General features: G+C 36.4%; 1 protein-coding gene across 1 annotated transcript in view; it reads left to right on the top strand.

The window, feature by feature from the left end:
• Xkr4 (XK related 4) overlaps nucleotides 1-23,796 on the top strand; it is a 460,700-nt gene that overhangs the window by 277,948 nt on the left and 158,956 nt on the right. Inside the window, 1 exon segment of the mRNA XM_033760729.1 lies at nucleotides 2,068-2,267. Within this exon segment, the coding sequence (XP_033616620.1) occupies nucleotides 2,068-2,267 (200 nt within the window).

The following is a 23,796-nucleotide window of genomic DNA, read 5'->3' as shown; positions in this document are numbered from 1 at the left end:
TCCAGGTCAGTTTCAACTGCATAGTGAGACCCTGTCTCAAAACACCCCCCAAAAACAACAACAACAACAACAACAAAAATTAGGTCAGAAATGAAAGCTCAGCTAGAAGGGATGTGACATGATTCAAGAACCATAGTTACAAGATAATGAGATGTAAAGAAGGAAAAACTTTTAAATCAAAAATAATTTGAGATTAAAAGGATTCAGAAGAAACAGAAAATTTTAAAAAATGTAACATGCATATATGTTAATGAGAGGCTTTAAAAAAAAACAAAGAAACCAATTAGAAAAAATATTAAACCAATTAAAGGTAACATAAAACTACACATTAAAACTTGAAGCCACATAATGAAGAAGCAGATCACTTTCCTGAGAATATTGTTGCAGAATAGCCATTATCAAGATATATTCTAAAAAGTTATTTGCATTTAAAAGGAAAAACGTTCTTTTGGCATCCAAGTAAAAGATGTAAAAGCTTATAAGAGAAAGAATATTAGATTTTTATCAGACTTTTCCATGACAACATTTTATGCTAGTAAATAAGGAAGTAACAAATTTTAAATATTCACAGAAATAAATTTCAGAGTTTTCCTTCCATGAATTTTGTATCCATTCACCCTGATCTGTGAAAGGTTGCCCAGACTTTTCTACTCTTCTGCTTTCTTGCTTTAACCCATTCTTTGCTCCTAGCTGCTGAGAATATGATTGGCCAAGTGTAGTTCTCTCACAAACTCTAGAAGTGAGCACAAATCTCAAAGAAGTGTGAAACCTTAAACTCTATGTAACGAACAGAACTTTATCCTCACCCTGGGCCAAATTAATAACCACACCCTGTTATGCATCCACCATAACAGGGAATACTGTTCATTCTCTCATATATTTCAAGAGGGATCTACAAGAGAGCAAGCTCTGGTCACCAAAGACTATGTAAACATTGACCAAAGGCCTGGAGAAGTATTATTCTAGCTAATTAAGGAAGGAGAGTGGTAAATTCAGAATATTATTATTTGAAACACTGATTGCAATATTACTAATGGAGGATAACATCATAAGAGGGAATAACCGAACATGATGTCCCTCCTGATAGATATAATCATCACTTGCCTACAATAATCAAACTTAAATCTCACTGAAATTCTAGCAATAAGTATCTATTTTCAGAAAACACACGGACATATTTTTAACCACATCATGCAAATAACATCATCAAATCAAGACAAAGAAAAATATGCAAAAATATTTTCTAAGAAGAAAGAGGAATACACAGTAGAAAAAAGATATAAGATATATATCAAAAAATCATGGGAAGATCCTGTTTGGACTGCATTTCAAACAAACTATTAAGAAATTATGATATAACGATTATCATTGTTTATAGGTATGATAATGGTATTGCTTTTAAAGTTATATTTATAGATGTAATAATGGTGTTGGTATTTAAATTATTTTAATAACACATTTACAAATGAAATGATGATGCATAGGGTTTACTTTAAAATAATCTGGTAGCAAAAGTTGCAAGTATATTTGAAGAAACAATTAGCTAATTGCCTAATCTGAGTGAAAAGTGTAGTAGATTCATTCATTAACCTACTTTTTTCTCCTTTTGTATATGTTTGAAAATTTCAATAATAAAGAGTTTTTTAAGATATAAAGAAAGTTTACAAGAACATACATATTAATACTTAAGACTTGAAAGGTGTCCTAGAAGAAGACTACCTCATAATTACAGTGGGGCATGTAGAAGATCTGACAAGAAAGGATGTTTATAAATTTTTAAAGTAGCCCTTTTTCCCTTCTACATCTGAATGCCCATCAAATTAAATCCCACTTTTCTTCATATTGCAATTCAACACCTTAAAGGAAACTAAATTGCAGTGATGTCTCAGAGTGAACATTTAAGAATAAAGGTACTCATAAAGCAATTAACTTTGAGCTTTAAATTATAAGTCACCAAGTTAATTGCCTCGCATATGTGCTTGCATATGATGGTTTGCAAAAACCAACGTGGAAGTTTGGATTATAAATTATCACTCATCTCCTTATTCTCTTATGTTTTCTTTCTAGATATTTCCACACAATATACTTAGGAATTCGGAGCCGGCAGAGTGGGGAGAATGATAGATGGAGGTTTTACTGGAAAATGGTGTATGAGTATGCTGATGTGAGTATGCTGCATTTGCTAGCCACCTTTCTGGAAAGTGCTCCTCAGCTCGTCCTGCAGCTCTGCATTATCGTACAGACTCATAGCTTACAGGCCCTCCAAGGTAAGGGCTTGCAATTTGGTTTCTGAATTTGGGGAAAGATTGACTGACTGCTTTTGTCAGAATCCAAGACATTGTCTTAATGCCCTTTGTTAAAACAGGACTGTTGTACATCTGCTGGTTTGGGTTTTTTTACACATGATCTGTGAAATATGTATGATATTTCTTCCCCATCACTTGTCATAGGAAACTTATAGAAAAAACTTTCTCTTTTACCCTCCTGCTGCCCTCTTAGTAGAAAGAAAAATAAAAACATGCATTATGATTTTGCACTTGGTCAATATGGAGATCAATTCAAGGCCTTTTGGTTTTTAAGATAGAATAACTTTGAAAAATTATATAGAGAGCAATAGCTATCATTCTTTAATATATCTAGATCATTCTTACCATTGCTTTTTTTTTTTTTAATGTGATCTCATATGTTGTCTAGGCTGGCCTTGAATTGACAATCTTCCTTCCTTGGCCTCCCAAGTAGCTGAAATTACAGGTGTGAGCTAGCACACCCAGATCTACCATTTCCTTTTGACATTAAGAAAAACTGAATAGAAATGGTAGGGATTACCCAATTTTCTACATTTGATCTTTGCCAAAAAGCTGAGAAGTGATTCCTAATATCTAAAAAAGAAAAAAAATTATGAAAAAAATATTGTCATTATATAACAACACATTATATACCATAAAATTTGACAAAATGTATATTATGACCAGACTAATATTTCTGTGTTGCTTTGTTGTTTGGCAATCTCAGTGGTAAGGCTATTGCATTTATAGCAGAACTGCCCTGGTGTTTCCTTTGGACCAAACCCTTTCTAGAATAAAGTAGCAAGATGATTAGGCAAATTGGTAGGTACTCAGGTGAATAGAAGAATGTTTGAATGATAAGAGGCCATTTTTAAATAAAATGTTCTCTGTTATTTACCAGTGGCTGTAGGTAAATAACAGTGGAAAACATATTCCATCATGCTGGTCTTGTCTTAAGCTCAACAGAACCTTCTATGGCCACCTCTATATATACAGGTGCTGCCATGTTTTAGTTATGTTCCAACCTGAGACTTAGTGTGTGTTTCTGTTCAGTGGTGTTTAGTGGAGACAGACCATGAGGTAGGCATACAGAGGGCCTCTGGTCATCTCACTACCTTACCAAAAAGTCTTGTACAGACCACTTAATATCTGTGTGCTCCAGGTGTCTCCAGCACAAAGGACACAACTTAAACCCAGTGACCTTCAAACTCCCAGTTTTCCTTGAATCAGTGAGTGGCAGAAAGGTAGATAGTACCAGGTAAATGCTTGAAGAAATAACCACCAACCAAAGATACAAATAAAATTAAAAGGCAACAGCAAACTAAATCTCAATCAAAGAATTTAGTCCTTACCTGCAGAACAACTTGGCTCCTCCTCAGTATAAACAGTCCATAACTCTTTGAAAGGAAAACAAAAGAACAAATGTAGAGTAGCAGTAGCAAGTCACCTTTCCACAGCCTGTGAGTGTCTTTGTGGATATTCTAAAAGATGTAGAAAGTCATAAAAAACAGTGGAGATAGAAAAAGAAAGATGAACATCTAATAAAATGAGATTGAATTTTTAACATTTTAACTTCTCTTTACTAATTCTTCTAACTCAAATCATCTCAAATTCACCCAGATCCTCTGACCAGCTTTCTACTGCACATTCTCTCTCCCTCTCTTCATCCCATTCTCCATGCAACAACCAGAGAGGTCATTTAGGATCTAATCATTCCCAAAACATACTACTTGCCTTCAAGATTTCTGTTGACATTTACTGAAAATTAATGCAAATTCCTGAACAAGTTTCAAAAGCCTTCTTATCACTTCATTCCTGTAAATGGTTACGTTTTGAATCCATACTATTCTCCTTTCTGTTTTGGGAATAGTCCCATTTCTTTCCCACCTCAGGACCTTTGCACATACTACCAACATCTCTGGAATATTCACATTTCCACTCTCTGAAGCTGGCTAATTTGTGCACCTCTTCCAGAATTCAGCTTAATTTCCTATCTTAACTGCCCATTCATAATTTTGATCCCTCATTAATATTTTCTCTTAATATCCTGAACTTCAGCTTATGACTTTAGCCATCTTTCTTATAGTTGCTAAGCCTCAATTTGGCCATAGGCACTGGGGTATAATAATAGTACATTATTTATTGGATTGTAAAATTAAGTGATACACTAATAGATGCCACATACTTGGCAGAGGCACTGGGCACATAACATGGAGCTTCTTAGATTTTAATGTGCATAGCATAAAGCTACCCCAGACTCTTACTAAAGTGCAGATTCCAACTAAGTATGTCTTACATTGCACCTGCTGTCTAGAACAGGGAAATGACAAGTGAATTTTTGATAATATGAGGAAACAAGCAGAACAGTCCAAATCTGAGATCAAAAGACTTGAGTTAATGGGTCTGTGTAAAGAGGATGTTCAGGGATTTTGGTACATGCAGCAGGAACTAGGAAAAAGAAGCCTCAGGCTTAAATGTGCTTGCCTGAGAGAGAACCTGGTACCAGTGAAGACAAGTGAGAACGGAAGTTGGTCATTTAGACGACATAACATTTTTAGAGATTTTGAGTCTGAAATGGGGGGGTGGGGCCAAGTTTAAAAAGACCTGCGGCTATTAAAAGAGAAGGAAAACGGAACTTAGAAAAGGCCACCGAAAACATAGGGTCTTTGGCTCTGTCTAAGTGGTACAAGCAAAGGTCAAAGATTGGTGATGTGTTACCCTGCTTGATCTTTCAGTCAGGAGCCTGTACAATGCTAACCTGAGAACCTGTATAATGACAAGCTGGGCTAGAGGATCTCTAAGGTGATTTTTAGTTTTGTGATAGTAATTTCCTGATTATAGATAACCTGTGTATCGATGGCTTTTCACCTATGAATTCAACCAATGGAAATATCAGGAAAAAAATAGGTACCATACAAAAAATATTCAGGAGAAAATTAGTCAGGCCTTCCCTAAATTGAATCACTACCAACCTATGCCTTTTCTTGTCATTTCTTCCTAAATGGGATGAGGTATTTATTTAGCAGCAGTATTTACTGAGATCTCTAATGTTTAGATCTTGCAAGTAACCTAGAAATGATTTAAAATATACAGGAGAACATGCTTAGGTTATATGCAAATGAGACTTGAGCACCTGTGGATTTTGGTATCATAGGGGATTCTGGATCCAGTCCTTGGAGAATACCAAGGGTCAATGCTGATTGATTTTGTTAGTGTACACCCAGCTTCTCAGCACTGGCAGAGAAGATCTTGATTCATGTCCAGATTATTGTCCACAATCAAGTAGAGTTGTTCAGTATCATAGTCCCTGTGTTCAAATGGTGCGATCCATGGAGCAGCCAGGGAAAGCTATGCAGGATCATGAGACGCTACATAATCCTCTTAATGAATGCATGTAAATCTCTCCTGATGATATACACCAGTGTCACTGGACTTTGACAGCCAGGTGTTCCTGACTTCACAATACAACGTTATGCAGAAATGGTGTTCCTTATAGAAGGAACATGTAAGTAAAATAAATAAAATGAAACCCTTACTAGATCAGATCAGTGCCAATCTACATACCCATACATTCCCACTGTTTACAAATGGCTTTAGTCCTTAGCTTCCAATTTCCACTTTTACTTGTTTTTATTGAAAAAAAACCCCACATTTTATACTCTCAGTATAGGTAGTTGTAGTGTGCTGAGCTACTGAGTGCTATGGTTTGGAAATGAAATGTCCCACCGAGGTGTTAAAGATTCGGTCTCCAGCCCATGATGTTATTGAGAATTGGCAGAATCCTTGAGACTTGCGTTCTCAGGAAGTTAGGTCATCAGACCCCCTACAAAGCCACTTTAGAGTCCTTGTCTTTCCGATGTCTTTCTCTTTGTTACAGGGTATTATAATTTGGGTCTAGATGTCCTCCCAAAGCCTCATGCAATCATAGGTGGGTGAATCTAGTGTGTGATGCTAGGATTAAGGGTGTGTGATTACTGATCCACTATACGAGAGCGATTGGTTTGCCATCAGACTAATCCTGGTGGTCTGAGGAAGACAAAAGGAGCAGAAAGACACTGTTAGGTTCCCATGTTACTTTTGCTACCAAGTAGAAGCCATGAACTGTTTTTCTTCTGTGATGCTCCTCTGCCATGTGTGACTCTGCCTGGGAGCCTGACTGGAACGTCTATAAACTGTGAGCTATGGAAACCCTTTCCCCTTTAACTTTGGGTGTCAGCTATTTTGACTCAGCCCTGAGAGAAAAGTCACTGACACACTGGGCTACTATGAGAGAAGCAGTTTCCTTCTTTTCATGCTCCTTCCATGATGTGCTGCCTCACTACAGATTCAAAAGCAACAGGACAAATTGACCACAGTCTGTGTGCTCCCTCCTTTGCTAACATTTGACCTTGAATACTTTGTGAATAAAGAGAGGAAAGGAGGGACTGAAAGAAGTTTCTTTTAAAATTGTTTAATTCTCTTGTATTTTATCCTTTGAGCCTATCGGTAAAGCCAGAAATTAGAAATATCTAGCAAACACTATCACCTGATGATGAGGTGACTAAGAAATTCCTGTATTGTTGAAAACACTTCATCTGTCATATCCTGATAAGGACTCTGATGACCTAAATCATTGGCTTTCAGGAAGCCCCACTTCAGAATAAAGCAGATAGAGACAGACCCAGCCACCTACCCTAAACTGAAATGGATTGGTTAAAGAAGAACCCTCCCACCTTATTATTCAGATTCTCCCTTTCCAGCCATACATCACTGTCTTCTGATCATGCCTGGCTCTACCTCTGCAGTTCTGAAAAAGATGAAAAGCACAAGCAGCAGTGCGGGTCTGTGAGTGGGACCATGTTCCAAGTCCCTTTAGAACTGTCTACTTTCAATTGCTATTTTAGTTAGTTCATTAACACAGTGTTTGAATGTCTATTATGTATGATGTAGTGTGAAGCAAAATTTACCCTTAAAAAGTTCATTTTGCACCGAAAGTTTATAATGTGACATTATAAACAACAAGACAGAACATATTTTAAAATCCCAAATTTATCTGAGTATATTCTGGAGGAGTGGTGACATTGTCTAGATGTAATAGGAGTCCTTAGAATATAACCCACTCACTTTGCATACAGCTCAGCTTTAATAGCTCTTTGTTCATCCTTGGACAGTTCTGACTGTTACATTCAGGTTCTGAACTGGAAGAAAACATCAGATGTGTCTGGCTGAACACCCACTGACATTTGACTCTGGTCAAATCTACATTTGCTTGCCTCATTCAATCACAGGTCCACCATCTCAACAGGATGCCTGCTCAGTATCATAAGATGAATTCATTTATTTTAGTTTAATTACCTAACTTATAAACAGATGAAATATGAGTATGAAAAGAGTTTTGACAGCTTCAGGAAAATTGAGTAGGGCCCAGGCAGTGTGGAGCATTTCTAATATTATGACATCAAAGCATCAGGACTATTGGGAAGGAGTTTTGTGCTAGTCTATAATGCTGTGTATCACAAGGTCTACACTTCTGTCTTTCAGCTTTCTTGTAGCATGCTGCATTTCCGGCCATTGGCTCTCTTTGTACAATGTTTACAGAGAGCTGTGTGTGAAGTGCTCCAGTAAGCCCCAAAACATTCTGGTTTTTGTTCTTCTATCTCAGATGCTTAGATTCTTACCTTCTCTTTTTGACACCCCCCCATGTGATGTGTGTTAATGAAAGTACCATCCCCTCCCCAGTCGGGAAAGTAGAATATGGATATCTCAAAAAGAAGGGATATAAATCTGAAATTGGGCCATGCAGGTGCTAGGAAACTTAAGAGATTGAAGAAAGGACGCTCATGAATCAACAGTTTCCTCAGTAAAGGAGGAATTCCCTGCCCGCAAGGCTAAGTGAACAAAAGAAAGAATGCACAGACTTCAGGGAGGGCCATGATATGGTGAGTGCTGGGGGAACAAAGGAGCCCAACCTTGCAGCTGCTAGGACTGCCATGCAGCAAGCCAGGTGGTACTGGAGCATAGCACATGTTAAAAGAGAAAATTATGACAAAGCAAGTTTTGCAGATCTTAATTGGCTTTATTTGTGATGCTAGAATCTCTGGCAAAAATAAGACCTAAAATGCTTCAAAGTACTCTGCCCTACCACATGGGCAAGTTGTTTTTATAGACAGAATAAAGGAAGTGATGTACAGGAAATGGAATGACATAGACACAACCCAATTAGTTGGTTACAGCTTGTTTCTGTCTTGTTTTAATGTGGTTTGAACAGTTGGCTGCTTGTGGTTTGCTGAAACTCAGCTCTTGTTACAAAGGAGGGCACACTCTACTGACACATCAGGTTAGGTTACAGTGCACTATGAACAGAGGCATGGTGCGACCAAACTTAACACACACCTGGAATGTTGCTACTGCCGGACTGCAGTTGCTTCCTCGTGGCTATGGGGAAACTGGTGCAGGAGTTTGGAAATGCACTAATAAAAGGATTCTAATGTGGGCTGAAACCCAGGAGGAAAAAAAGCACTTACTTTCTCTCACTTTACAACTTCCTGGTAGTCCATGGCAGAATTTAATGGGCAGCCAGACAGGGAGTCTCCCTCAGCCTCACCTCTCAGGGTAGAGGGAAATGGCAGAGTCCTCATTCTTCCTTGTAACGTTTCCCTGCTTCTAGCTGAGAAGCTTTATAGCAAGCTTCCTAAAGCTATTTCTGAGTAAAATCTTGAGATGAAAGTCTGAAAGACTGTGATTGCATGAGAAACACAATAATGGAGATTGCATGGTGTTATAACTTCCCCTTGGTGGAACTGTACAAGTGACGTGCCTTTCTTAGATGTTTGACCTGCAATCTCAAGTGTCATTCATCATTATCCAGAAATGCTATCATATTTCTCTGAGATTCACTTTCCTGCTCCAAATTGAAAGGGTTCTCACACTTCCTATGGTCTGCTTTCATCCCTCTAAACTGATGGCTTCACTATTTTAGTGAAAAAATAGAAGTAATAAAAGAAGAGCTACTCTTCCCCGTGTAAGGTACCAGCCTACCTTATTCTGTACCATATGTACCGCTCTGTTTGCAATGGGTCAACCATACTTACTCCCATCCAAGTTCTAGTCCTCCTCTTGTCTACTGGATTCCATCCCCTCTTACCTACTTAACTATCTTGGAAAGGAAAGAAGGGAAAATAAAAAATATGAGAAAAGGAAAAAAATGGAAACAAAATCTCTGTAAATAGGGAAGGGTATAGAGGGTAAATGGAGGGCTGGGGAATGGGGAAAAATTAAGAATCAAGATACATCATGTAAAGGTACAAGATCCCAATGATAAATGTAACTGTGTTGTATACCTAAAATGTACCAATACCTTTAATGAAAAAAGCTGTAATGTGTTCATATTAATTATCCTATAATACTTCATTGTGAAAATTAACCTCAATTTATTAATCCATTCAATGGCTGTAGATGGATAATTAAAGTTTAGGAGTGCTATGATTAATAGTATTATGTATATTTTTATATGTCTTTAATGCACAAGTACACATGTTTCTGTAGGGTTTATGCTTACAAATGAAACTGCTGAACAATAAATGCAAATAGAACTGTAGGAAACAATGCCAGATTCATGATACTAATTTACATTCCCACAAGGAGTGTGCATGTAGTACTGAGATTGTTCCAAGTTTTCTTGAAAATTTGGCATTTGAGTTTTCTTAATTTTATCCATGAGTAGTATCTTAATGTGATTTTAATTTGCATCTCCTGATACTGCTCAAGCTTGTTATTCTTTTCCCCCACTTTTTAATACAGTTCATTAGCAAGTTCTGCTTTTCCAACTTCAAAATACATCCAAAACTGACCACCCTTTAATATTACCATGGATAACACCTTAGTCCAAACTACAATCTAGCAACACTTCTCCAAGCATACACAAAAGAGCAAATATAAATCAGCTTCCTGACAATGAGAAGTAATAAGAATCCTACCACATAATAATTGAAAATAAAATTTTGTGACTTATATTTTACACATTTGCTTGCACTTAATATATAATCCATTAAAAAGAATCAAAATATGGATACTAGTTTATAACTTTTTTAAATAACTATTTACATTTTATTTATTTTTTCCCATTAAGTTTATTGGTACATTGAAGCAAACAATACAGTTACATTTATCATTGGGATCTTGCACCTTTACATGATATGTCTTCATTCTTATTTTTTTCCATACTCCTGATGTCCCTTCACCTCCTTCACTCTTCACTATTTACAAAGACATGGTTTCCATTTTTTCCTTTTTCACATTTTTTCATTTCCCTTATTTCCTTTCTCCTACCCTTCCAACTTTCCCTTTGGCCATTTTCTTCCAATTTCACACTCTCAATTATACCATTTGCACCTTATTTACACTTTGAGTTTTTCACATCAGAGAAACCATTTGGCATTTACTCAAGTGGGTCCTATTTATCTCACTTAAGAGTATAGCCAAGTATTACTCCATTTTATAGAAAAATCACATCTTCTTTATCCACTCTCCAGTTGATGGGCATTTGGGCTGTTTCCAAGTTTTAGCATTACAAACTGTGCCACTATAAACATGGGTGCACATATATCACTGTGGTATGATCCTTCTAATTCTTTGGAAAGATATCCAGCAGAGGGATAGCTGGGTCAGATGGGACCTATAATCCTAGTTGTTTGCAGTATCTCTATATTGATTTCCACAGTGTTTACACCAGTCTTCACTCCCACCAACAATGGAGAAGGGTTCCTTTCTCCCCACAGCCCTGCCAGCATTTATTATTGGTTTTTCGTTTTTGTGGTGCCAGGGATCGAACTTGGGCCCTTGTGCGCTTACAAGGCAGGCTACAGAACCACTGAGCCAAATCCCCAGCCCTCTTACTTGTTGTTTTCTTGATAGCTGTCATTCTTTCCGGGGTGAGGTGGAATTGCAGCATTTTTTTTTTTGCATATCTCAAATGACCAGTGATGTTGAACATTTTTTCATATATTTATTTGCTACTTTTACTTGTTTGTCTGAAAAATGTCTGTTCATTTCAGATGCCCATTTTTGAATTCTATTTTGAGGGTCGGATTTTTTTTTCTTTTTGAGTTCTTTATATATTCTAGATAGTAGTCCTTTGTTTGAGGAGTAGCTGGTAAATTTTTTTTCCCCAGATTGTAGGTTACCTCTTAACTCTGTTGATGATTTCTCTTGTAACCAAAAAATGATGGTTTCTCTTGTAACTGCAAAAAAAATTAATACAATGAGATCCCAGTTATTGATTCTTTGTGCAAGTTCTCACGCTGCTGAGGATTTGTTCATACAGTCTGTTCCTATGCCAATGTCTGTGAGAGTTATACCTAATTTATTTTCCAGTAAGTTTCTGTTTTTGTATTTAGATCTTTAATCCGCTGGGATTTTAGTTCAGTGCATGGTGAAAGATACAGGTCTAATTTTAATCTTAGGCAAGTTGAAATCCAGTTCTTTCAACACCATTTTTCATTAAAGAAGCTATCTCTCCTCCAGTGAGGATGGTTGGCTTCTTTGTAAAAGATGATGTAGCTGAGTATGTCAGGAGTTCTTCTAATCGATCCCATTGATCCTTGCGTCTGTTTCTTTGTAAGCATCATGCTGGTTTTATCACAGTGGCTTTGTAGTATAGTTTCAAATTAGGAATTGTGATACCCTCTGCCATGTCTCTGTTGCCTAGAATCGTTTTAGCTATTCTACATTTCTTCTGCTTCCAAATGAATTTTTAGATTTTTTTCTCAAGTTGTGTGAAATGTACTGTTGGGATGTCAATTGGGATTATATTGAATCTGTATAGCCATTTTGGAAGTATGGCCATTTTCACTATATTGATTCTTCTTACCCAGGACCAAGGAATGTCTATTTTCTTATATCTTCTTCTTTCTCTTTTTTCAGAGTGCTGTAGTTTTCAGTGTAGAGGTCTTTTGTCTCATCCATTAGATTTATTTTCTGATTTCATTTTTTGTATGTTATTGATAAAGGAATTGTTTCCCTAATTTCTCTCTGTTAGTATGTTATTTGTGCACAACAAGGCTATTGATTTTTGAGTGTTGATGTTGTATCCACCTGAATTTATCAATTAAGTCGTGAAATCTTTTGATGGAGTTTTCTTGGGTCTTCTATGGAGAGTATCATGTCATCAGCAAAGAGTGAGAGTTTAACTTCTTCCTTTCCTATGTTTATTCTTTTTATTTCTTTCTCTTATCTAATTGTTGTGGCTAATGTTTCTAGAACTATATCGAATAGGAATGGTGATAGTGGACATCCTTGTCTTATTCCTGATTTTAGTGTGAAGGTTTTCAGTTTTTGATCATTTAGTATGATATTGGCTGTTGGGTTTTCATAGATAGCTTTTATCCGGTTGAGATAAAGACTATTCCAATTTTAATTTCATCTCTAAGAAAAGTGTAAACTTTATGTACTGCAAACTAATAAAAACAAAGAGCTATGAAAAAATTTTTTCTGTAGGGTTTTTATCATAAATGGGTATTGAATTTTGTCACATGCTTTTTATGCATCTATTGAGATGATCATATGATATTTTGTCCTTGACTCTCTTAATATAGTGTATTACATTTATTGATTTACATATGTTGAACCATCCCTGCATCCCTGGGATAAATCTGACTTGGCCAGGGTATATGATCTTCATGATGAACTTCTGTATTCTGTTTGCCAGTACCTTATTGTGGATTTTTGCATCTATCTTCATTAGGGAGATTGGCCTGTAGTTCTCTGTTTTGGTTGGGTCTTTCCCTGATTTTGGAATTAAAGTAATACTGGCTTCCAGGAATGAATTTGGAAGTATTGCTTCCCTTTCAATTTCATTGAAAAATTTAAAGAGAAGTGGCAGTAGTTCTTCTATAAATGTCTTGTAAAACTCAGCTGTAAATTCATCATGACATGGGCTTTTCTTTGTTGGCAATGTTTTAATTACATTTTCATTTTGCTGAATATAATTGGGTGTTTAGACTTTTCATATCTCCTTTCAACTTTTGAAGTTCATATGTGTCTAGGAATCTGTCCATTTCTTCTGTACATTCCATTTTATTAGAATATAGGGTTTCAAAGTAGGTATTGATGGTCCTCTGGATTTCTGCTGGATCTCTTATGATTTCATCTTTTTCATTCCTAATTACATGAATTTGAACCTTTTCTTTCCTTTTTTTTTTGATAAGGTTCACTAAGGTTCTATCGATTTTATATATTCTTTTGAAAAAACAACTCTGATTAATTGATTTTTTTGGATTGTTCTCTTAGTCTTCATTGCATTAATTTCTGCTCTGATCGTCATAGTTTCCTAACTTGTATGAACTTTCAGTTCATCTTGATCTTCTTTTTCTAGGATCTTAAGGTTAAGCCTTGGGTTTATTTGAGCACACTCTGTTTTCCTAGTATGGGCATTTACTGCTGTGAATTTCTCTCATAGAACTGCTTTCATTGTGTCCCACAGATTCCTGTATTTTGTATTGGCATTATCATTTAATTGTAGAAACTGTCTAATTTATTCTTTAATTGCCTCTGTGACTCATTGGTTGTTCAGCGGGGTGGTATTTAATTGCCATGTGTTTGTGAAGTTCTTGTGGTTTCTTATGCTATTGATCACCAGTTTAATTGCACTATGGTCTAAAAATATATAGGGGATAACTTCAATTTCTTTGCATTTAAGCATGTTCTATGAGCTAATATGTGGTCAGTTCTGGAGATTGACCCATGTGCAGCTGAAAAGAATGTATAGTTTGATTTTGTGGGGTGAAACACTCTGTAGACATCTACTAACTCCACTTTTTCAAAGACTTCATTCAGTTCTGTTATTTCATTATTGATTTTTTTTTGTCTAGAAGATCTGTCTATTTGTGTCAGTGGAGTATTGAAATCCCCCATTACAATTGTATTAGTGCTTATTTCATTTTTCACATCCATTAGTATTTGTTTTGTATAGTTGGGGCATTAGTATCCAGTGCATACATATTTATGATTGTCATTTCTTCCTCTTGTATTGTTGCCTTTACAAGGATGTAGTGGCCTTCTTTGCCTCTCTTAATTAGTTTTGGTTTGAAATAAAATAAAATAGCAAATAAAATAGCCACCTCTGCTTTTTTCCAGTCTCCTATCACATGGAGAACTGTTTTCCATCCTTGTATTCTCAGTCTATGAATTTCTTTGTGGATTAAGTGGGTTTCTTGTATTTGCAGCATATTTTTGAATTTTGCTTCTTAAACCTTGTGCCAGCCTCTTTCTTTTGATTGGTGAATTGAGGCCATTAGCATTGATAATTATAACTGTTATGTATTGACTTTTCATTGGCATGTTATTTTCCTGTTTTTGATTCTTTTTTTTTAATTTTTCCCCTCTCTCCCTTTAATTTCTTGTCTTGCCTTGTATATTTGCTCTGATTCTCCTTAGGAAATTGTGGCCTTCATTTTCTTTTTCCAGGATATTGTTTAGAAGTGTTTGGAATGGTTGTTTGGTGTTCATGAAGTTTTTCAGATGTTCCTTGTCATGTATCATATTTTCCCATCAGTTTTGAAAGATAGTTTTGTAGGATACATCATACTAAGTTGGAGGTTGTTTTCTTTAAGGACTTGAAATACCTTACTCCAGGCTCTCCTTGACTTGAAGGTTTGTGTTGAAAAGTCTGCTGTGATTCTGATTGGCTTTTCTTTGCATGTTATTTGTTTATTTTCTCTAACTGCTTGTAGTATTTTGTTCTTCTGTTCAGTTTCCAGGACCTTGATTATTATATGTTTAGGTCTAGATTTTTTTTTTTCTTATCATGGCTAGTTGGAGTCCTCTATTGCCTCACTTATCTGTATGTCAAATTCTTCCCCTCTTTTGGGGAAGTTTCTGTTATTAATTCTGTGAACAGTTTTTTTCTGTCATTTGCACTTTCCTCTGATACTTTATGGATTCCTATAAGTCTTATATTATTTTTCTTTGTATCATCTAAGAGCTGTTGGATTTCTTATGATTCCTTACTGTTTTTGAGAGATCTCTTTTTTCATGGTCACTGACTGCAATCCTATCTTCTATATCTGAAATTGTATCTTCACATTTATTCATACAGCTGCAAATGCTTTCTATAGAGTTTTGAATCTCCTGGATATCTGTATGAATCTGTTTCATGGATTCTATTTCTTTCCTATGCTGGGCATTCATGGTTTCCATCATGGTCCTGAGCTCATCACTTTTTTTTATCTGTTTCTGTTCTAGAGTCTCTAATCATGACTTTTATTCTTCTCACCATCTCTGTAGTTATCTGGGAAATTATATGTGTTTTGAAATTTTCTAGAGCCTCATTTATCTGTTTTGGTACTTCCTGTGCTATCATTTTAGGATGTCCAGTTGGTTGAGTATCAGACTTTTCCACCTCATTACCCCCAGAGTTTACCTTTGGTGAGGTGGAAGTCTGTGTTTGTGCCTTGTTTATATATCTTTTCATTTTTATTTTTGTCATTCTTACTGTCTTGTTTTAATTTCTCGTTTAATACTTCAGACTTCTAGATATAGCTGGTCTTTAGGTTTTGAGTCTCTAATGATTTTGAGTCAATCTCATTTTCTTTATACCAAGAAGGACAACTGATTAGATCAATCACAATACCTTAGCCCAAGTGATATGATCAGCAACACAATAGCATCAAGCACAGCTTAGAAAATGACAATTTGTGGTAGTTATTACTCTCTCACCTTTAACTGTGTGAATTAAATCAAAATAGAAGACCAGCTCAAAATACGTTTATAGTGAATAAACTTTTCTATACAGCAACTTTAGATGGGCATGTAGAAGGAGTTGAGTGAGGGATAGATAGATAGGATAGAGAAAGGTTAGAAGTAAGGTCAGAGGACACAAGATGATCACGCAAACCCCAGGAAGCTGTTGAAGAGAAGGAGAAGACAGAACAAAATATACACAAGAATGGAACAAGCTAACATCAACAGAGAGACTAGAGACTGTAATCACTTTCTTTTAAAACTAATGGCAAATGAGAGAAGGAAAAAGAGAAGAAAAGGAAAGAACATAAATTTGAATTATGATAGGATCATGAACAAAAAGAGAGAGAAGTGAAGATCAAGGTAGAGAGAAAGAGAAAGACAAGAAGATAAGGAAAAGAAGATAAAAAAGGAAAAAATGAGAAAAGAAGAGGATAGATTTAAAAATTTTAAATGTTTAAAGATAAGAGAAAAATATTACTTTGAAAATAAAAAATACAAATGGAAATAGAGGGTCTCCTTTAGGGTGTGCCTCTGTTGACACAATCAACAGTACAGGTAGGAGTGTGCAAATCTAAGTTAATTAGCAGCAGCAAGCCAGCAGCTGTTCCATGAGTTTCAGTCTAATTTCTGGCTGCAAGGCCCAAGCTGAGATCTCTGACCTCCTGCTGGGTTGAACTCTGCAGGGTTCTACTGCAGGTTCCAGCTGTCTTTCCCCTGAAGTTTAGATCAAGTTCCAAAGTGAGGTACTGATCCCTCCAACTTACCAACTATGGCAGTGTGGTGTGCCTTTATCACAGAGATTTTCTTCACTTTTCCAGTGGCCTTCAGTTTACATCTAGGAGCCTCAGAGAGGCCCTCTTTCTCTTGTTTGCATGGTGGTGGAGGCGGATACTGCTGGGCTCCTCTGCTGCACTGGGCTGAAAGGCGGGCCCACCAGAGGGTCTTGCACTGCTTCTGTGCTCCTCTGTTGCTCCACACTGAAGAGTATAACTTTGTTTTTGATGACAATCATAAACATATGTCCAAGACACCATATAATGTATATAATTCTATATCAATGATTGCACTATATACCCACATATAGGTTCATTTTTTTTTTCTTTTCAAGTAGCTCTTTTTCAAATCAAGAACTATTATCTATTTGATGTAGCAAATAATATTATGATAAATATATTTATAATTTAACCTTTGCAGAGAGCCTTACTTATTTCTTAAATACCTGAAAGTGAAATTTTTCAATTCAAAGGTAAGCAAGGGTTGAAAGTGTTTAATACATAATGTTGTATTAGTCATTTTAATGTACATATCCTATGAACAATTTGATAATGTGTTAAGTTTCTGATATGAATGCACAGTTAGTCGATGAGAGCAAAAATTTGACAAAAATTTAGAATGGAATAAATGTCTTGAGATTTAGGTCTCAATAGTATCCCATCTGAATAAGAAAAGTGTGACTCACAGATGTTGCCTAATTGCTTCCTCTGTGATTTCATTGCATTCATTTTTATAAGCTTTATTAATTCTATCCTATCATTACCATAGTTCATTGTTAATAAAACAAAATTTTAAGATCAGGTTTAGCAGAAACTTGATTTAAAATGAAACTTGTAAAAGAAAGCAATAACATTTCCTAGATATATTTGACAAAAGCCTGAGCAAAGAAAAACAAAGGAGTGCCAAACTATATATAAATTATGAAATAGAAGCCTCTATGTTGGGTAATTGTGATTAGGTGTAAAGTTTTCTAAATATACTAACTTACCCAATAGCATTTGTCACGAAGTACTAAGAGGATAAGAGAACAATAGCTTGTCCTTTCCTCCCAGATGATGGCCAGTTCAATAAATGCAGAATACCAAGGATGATACTAATGATGATGCCATCCCTCAAAGACAGCCAACACAGTCCTTCCTGAAGAGAATGGAACTACAATACCCAGCACATAGGAAGCAACTAATTGATATTTGTGGATTAGAAGGAAGAATGGATGCCTGGTATGTGACAAAGTCCTATGCAAGGCAAAATCAATAAAAAAACAAATGGCATCACTCCTCACAGAGTTCACCTTAGTAGAAAAGAAAAGCAAGGAAATTATTATAAGTCAATGTGTTATGCCCTATTCCTGGTCCCTTTGAGGTTGTTCGGCAATGTAGCATAATCACTGATGTAAAATGATGCAGGAAAGCAGAAATGCCATATATCTGTGTGTCTCAGTCACTTTCTCATCTCTGGGACATGTTACCTGATACCCAAAACCCAACCAAAACCCTAGATCACAGTTTAGAGAGGCTGACTCTATAGTTGGCTGTCTCCAAAGCAGAAGGACATGCTGGTAGAAGGTAGAAGAAAACTTCTTACTTCATGACATCCAGGAATCAGAGAGTAAAGAAAGGAGCTCAGAAGGAAAATATACTCTTCTACTCATGCCTTTGGTGACCTACCTTTTTTTACCGGGGCCCCACCTCATAACTGAACATTTAGTCTTATCAGAGACTAATCTACCAATGATTCTAGTGCCCCCATATTAAAATCACCTCCACAAAGCCCTGCCTATGATCACATGAGACTTTGGGGGGACAGCTAGGTATAAACCCTAGTACCATGTTCAAATGAAGAGAACAGTAGGAAATATTAAGAGAATCAGGGAAGTTTTCATGAAAATGAAGACTTCAAGTTGGATTGCAAATGAAGCCTAACACTTCATCATGGTGAAGTGACAGGAAAAATAGTATTCTATTAGCAACATGGACAGAACCTGAGGGTGAGGCTGTGAGTTTGATCTAGGCCTCTGTCTGTTGAGCCATGCTGGTGATAACCATCTCCTCCAAGTAACAAGATCTTGGATGTTGTTTATAACATGAAATCAGATTGATTCCTAACACTTAAAAAAAACCTCATCTAATAGCAGGACATATCCTTGCACATATGCTTTTAAAAGTACCACAACCTTTTTCTATAAAATGGAATATTACTCAGCCATAAAGAGCGAGAGAATAGATTCATTCATAGGAAAATGGATACATATTGAAGATATACTCCTAAGTGAAATAAATAAGTCCCACATGTGTAAATACCGAATAGTTTCCCTGGTGTGAATATTCTGCAACAATGCATAAGATTCTAATAAGATTACTGACATTTAGAAATGGGAGGAAAGGAGCTAAAGGTGTAGGGAAGGTGTGATACGTAGGGGAAGAACAAAAAGGGAAAAGAAAAAAATGTGAGAGAATGAAAAGATGAAAATAAAGTGTTTGTAGATGGGGAGGGGAGGAGGGGGTGAAGGGAGGGCAGAGGTAAGGGGAAAAAAATGAGAATCAAGACTTGCCATGTAAAGGTACATGATCCCAACAATGAATGTAACTGTACTGTATCCCTAAATGTACCAATAAACTCAATTAAAAAAAAAAAAAAAAAGTACCACAACCTATTTTCCTGTAATTCTTACTATCTTTTCTGGCAATGGTGGTGACTGAACTTTGTGCTTCCTGAATGCCAAGCACATGGTCTATCACTGAGCTACAGGCCCAGCCTCATATATTTCTTATATTTGAGTGATGGCATTGTTCAGTAGTTGGGAATATCAGCATGTACATAAATAAAATAGTAGACTACTAGGCTGCTTAATCAATACGTACATGGATTTCAGTTTTAAAGACTCATCATCACCAACTACTTTGGAAGGAAAGAATCACAAAACTCACATGGAGTGTAGTCCACATCACTAAAGTACTGGCAGAATAAATGATGGGTGTCATGGGGGTAATGATATTATTGATCTCCTTAATTCACATTCCATAGGCTCTGAGTCATGGTGCCATCCTAAATTATACTTAGAACAGAGAGAAGCTTCATCTGCTTATCATTGATTCGGGTGCTTGAAATCAACTCTGTGTGGTTTATCAGCCCCCAGCACAGCTGTGAATAGCTTTGAATTTGAATCATTTTGAACATAATATGAAATAAGGGGCCTGACTATTTTTAGGTTCTACTTAATTATCTCTAATAATGAAGCATAAATCTTGGTATTTTTCCACTCAGTATTCCTTCTCTTTTCTCTCTCATTCCCTTGGAGAGATGAGTGAGCACGTTAGTGTGCTCAGTTGCAGGACAATGAGCTAGGCCAGGTATGTGCTGAAGAGACAATGTGATTAATCACATGTGCTATGGTTATGGGGAGGATACCTGGAAGAGAGGTCCAGACATGTTGATTCAACCCTGTTTGAGAGGAGATGCAGGCCTAAAGGGCTGGCTGCCAAGCATTCCCTGTCCCTTGGGCTTTTCCATGGCTGCTCTCTTTGCTAATCTCTAACTTCCCCAAATATCAATAGGGTTTTACCACTTTGCGGCTTCAAAGATATAGAAGCCAGCATTTATTTTCCATTTGAATGATCTTTAATCTCTGTTCAAACTTAGAGATGATGTTTGCTTTGACTGAGTATCAATGTACTATAATTATTTCTACACACTAAAAAGAGCCATTGTGAATGATAATCAAAATGTTTGCTGGGCAGGGCTAAAGAAAAGACAGGTGAAGCCAACTCAGTAAAAAATTCAAAAGTGGCTTACTATGGTATTTTCTCAAACAACTTATTTTTGTTCTTACTAGGAAACCACAGATAGTTATGTGCTCATAACTTTTTGACCCAATTCTGTTTTGATTGATTGATGAGTGAGAGAAGCACTCATAATCTCTTACAGTATCTACATCGTAAAGTGTACATTCCTGAGTAGAAATGCACTTTGTATTTATTCAGCAGATTGATGTTGAGTTTTAAAGCACTCTTCACATATGTAACCTAATATTTTCTTGGTGTCTCAGCAGAAACAAAGAGGAATAAAGAATCAGGATTATTTGTTTTGAACAATTTAAGAAAGGTTTTTTTTTTTTTCCAAGTACACTGTTTATGAGATAGAGAGGTGGGCGATATATACGGTCAAAGCCAGATGCCAGTGGTGATAGTGGGGAGGCACTGATTCTATTGGTATGTAAATGTTTGTTAGTATAAAATCACATGGAGATTCACTCTTCAAAGCTCACAATGAGCCTCTGATTGCAAAAGGACAGGGCCTGCTGAGCACTGCCTGCTTAAGGTTTTGTCAGCACTTTCATTGTGATCCTAGATTTCCAGTTTAAAACTCAGCTGTAGAAAAAGTCTGAGAGTAGGAGACTAAGGAAACTTCAATATTCCAAAACTTTTTAAGCATACATAATATTATCAGGTTGAACACTTGGACAGTGCTATAGGCCAGGCATGAAGTTCTTTTTTAAAATTAATTTTATTGGTACATTTATGACAAATATAATGATAACATTCATTGTAGGGAATTTGTACCTGTACATAATTTATCTTTTTTTATTTCCCTCCCTTTCCTTCAATCATTCTTCCTCTCTCCATTTGCAAAACTTTGTTTCTATTGTTTTTCTTTCATTCTGTTTTTATGGTTTTTTTGAGACAGGGTCTCACTATGTAGTTGAGGCTGACCTGGAACTCACTATGTAGCCCAGGTTGGTTTCAAACTCACAGTGATCCTCCTGCCTCAGCCTCCCGAGTGCTGGGATTACAGGCGTGCACCACCATGCCCAGCTCTTCCATTCTTTTAATTTTTTATCCCTATTCTCTTCCTTCATTTCTTCTCCCTGCCGCACCGCTCCTTTGTTCCTCTTCTCATTTTAACATTTTCTTTCTACTTCCCAATATCTATCCTACATCTTGATCCTTATTTACCCTTTGGATTTCTCACACAAGAAAAAGAATATGAAATTTATGTGTGTCCAATTTAATTCCCTTAAAATTATGTTCTCAGAGTACATCCATTTACCTTAAAATGTCTCGTTTATCCTTCTTTATGGAAAAGTACTACTTCATTGCAATTAAAAACTATATTTCTTTATCCATTTTCCATTCATCTGTTGATGGTCAGATTCCAAGATTAGCTATTATAGATTGTGCTCTTGTAAAGATGGATGTGCATATACTCCTGTGGTATGATGCTTTTAACTCTTCTGGGAAGACACCTAGAAGAGGAATAGTTGGGTCAAATGGAACCTCCAGTTTTAGTATTTTGAGGAGTCTCTATACTGATTTCCATAGTGGTTTTATCAATTTACACTCCTAGCAGCTAAGAAGAAGAGTTCCTTTTTCTCCACAGCCCCACCATCATTTATTATTGGTTGAAATCCTGATGATAGCCACTCTTTCTGAAGATGGATTCTCAATGTTGTTTTGATTTGCATTTCACAGATGACCGATGGCATTAAACATTTTTTCATTTATTTATTTTCTGCTTGTACTTCTTCAACTGAAAAGGGTCTATTCTTTTCAGATGTGAGTGAAGTTCTCTATGTAGAGGGAAAACATGTGAATTTCCACTGAGAGGATATGTTAGACAGCTTTTCATCGCTGTAATAAAATATATGAGATAATCAACTTAAAACAAGAAATGTTTACTTTGGCTCAGAACATGCTTGCTCATTCAGCTCTATTGCTTTGGACCTGCAGCAAGGCAGAACATCATGGCAGGAGTACATGGTGGAGGTAACCCATTTACCTCATGGTGATGGAAAGGAAAGGGAAGAGGAAAGAATCGAGTCCCATTATCTTCTCGGAGGACACACCCCCTTTAATACCATCTCCTAAAGATTCCTCCAACTCTCAGTAGCACTAATCTGAAGACCAAGTCTTTGACATGTGGACCTTTAGCGACATTCTAAACCCAAATTATTAGTAGGAAGCTTCAAAAAAGGCTGACACTTCCAGATTTTTGTTAACTAAAATATTGAATTAAAACTCAAGTTTAAAATAATCAGAAACATATCCCCTATGATGTAAATAGAAAACAAATATTTTTCATGAAGAACTTTGAAATAAACAACTGAATAAATAAATGTAAAACATTATTTCATAGACTTTAAAAAATCAACTTCAAAAAGTGAAGGTATTACGAAAACAATTTGGAATGAATTTTACATGCTTAATGTTTTCCGAACACAGATTCTTTCAAATTAATAAAGGCCAAGGATTTTTATGGAAGTGGGAATGGTAGACCTTACAGAGCAAGTGAAGTGATTTCAAATGCAGAATTGCTTGGAAGGAACATCTCTTGAGAACAAGTTAAGGTCAGAGAAATGTAAGTCCTCCTGCACAAACCACGTAGCACTGCTAACAAGGGGTCCAATTGGAACCTGAGGCTCAAGGGTCCTGAGAACTATGCTTTGTTCTTAAATTCCGGCAACATATCTCACAAAGGCAAGCTGCACTATGCTAATCAGTACCTGAAATAAATCTTCATTCATTACCGCAATCATTTACCCATAGCTATCTATGGAAGATACTGAATCGGATATAGAAAAATGAAGACACCTAGAAGCATTTACCCTTGAAGGGCCACAGCCTAGGAAAGAGGAGCAGTGTATGACTAAGGTCAAAGGCTGTCCTGTCCTGGGTAGTGTAAGGGTGAGAAGAAGGACTTCTCTCCCTCTGAAATCAGCCGTCAAGAGGCAGCTAAATAAGTGAGAAAAATTGTTAACAAGTTTATTCACCTCCACAGGGGAAAAAATTGGAGCCCAGCAGTCAGATAGAGCCTCTCAGAATTTCACAGTGCCAACCATTGGAGTATTGTTGGCTGAGCGCCAGAACAGAAAGAACACCCAAAGAAGAAGGGGTTAATTGTTCCCACTGAATGAGAGTCTTTAAACCCACTGTAGCTATTTTTTAAAAGGCCTGAGGATGTAGCTTAGTGTAAAATCTCTAGGTTCAATACCTAGCACCACTAAACAAACAAACAAAAACTG

Source organism: Fukomys damarensis, unplaced genomic scaffold (assembly GCF_012274545.1).
Source record: "Fukomys damarensis isolate Sample0158 unplaced genomic scaffold, DMR_v1.0_HiC HiC_scaffold_5, whole genome shotgun sequence".
Lineage (NCBI taxonomy): Eukaryota > Metazoa > Chordata > Mammalia > Rodentia > Bathyergidae > Fukomys > Fukomys damarensis.
Note: the sequence above shows the minus strand (reverse complement) of the source record. Positions and strands in the feature narration are given on the sequence as shown.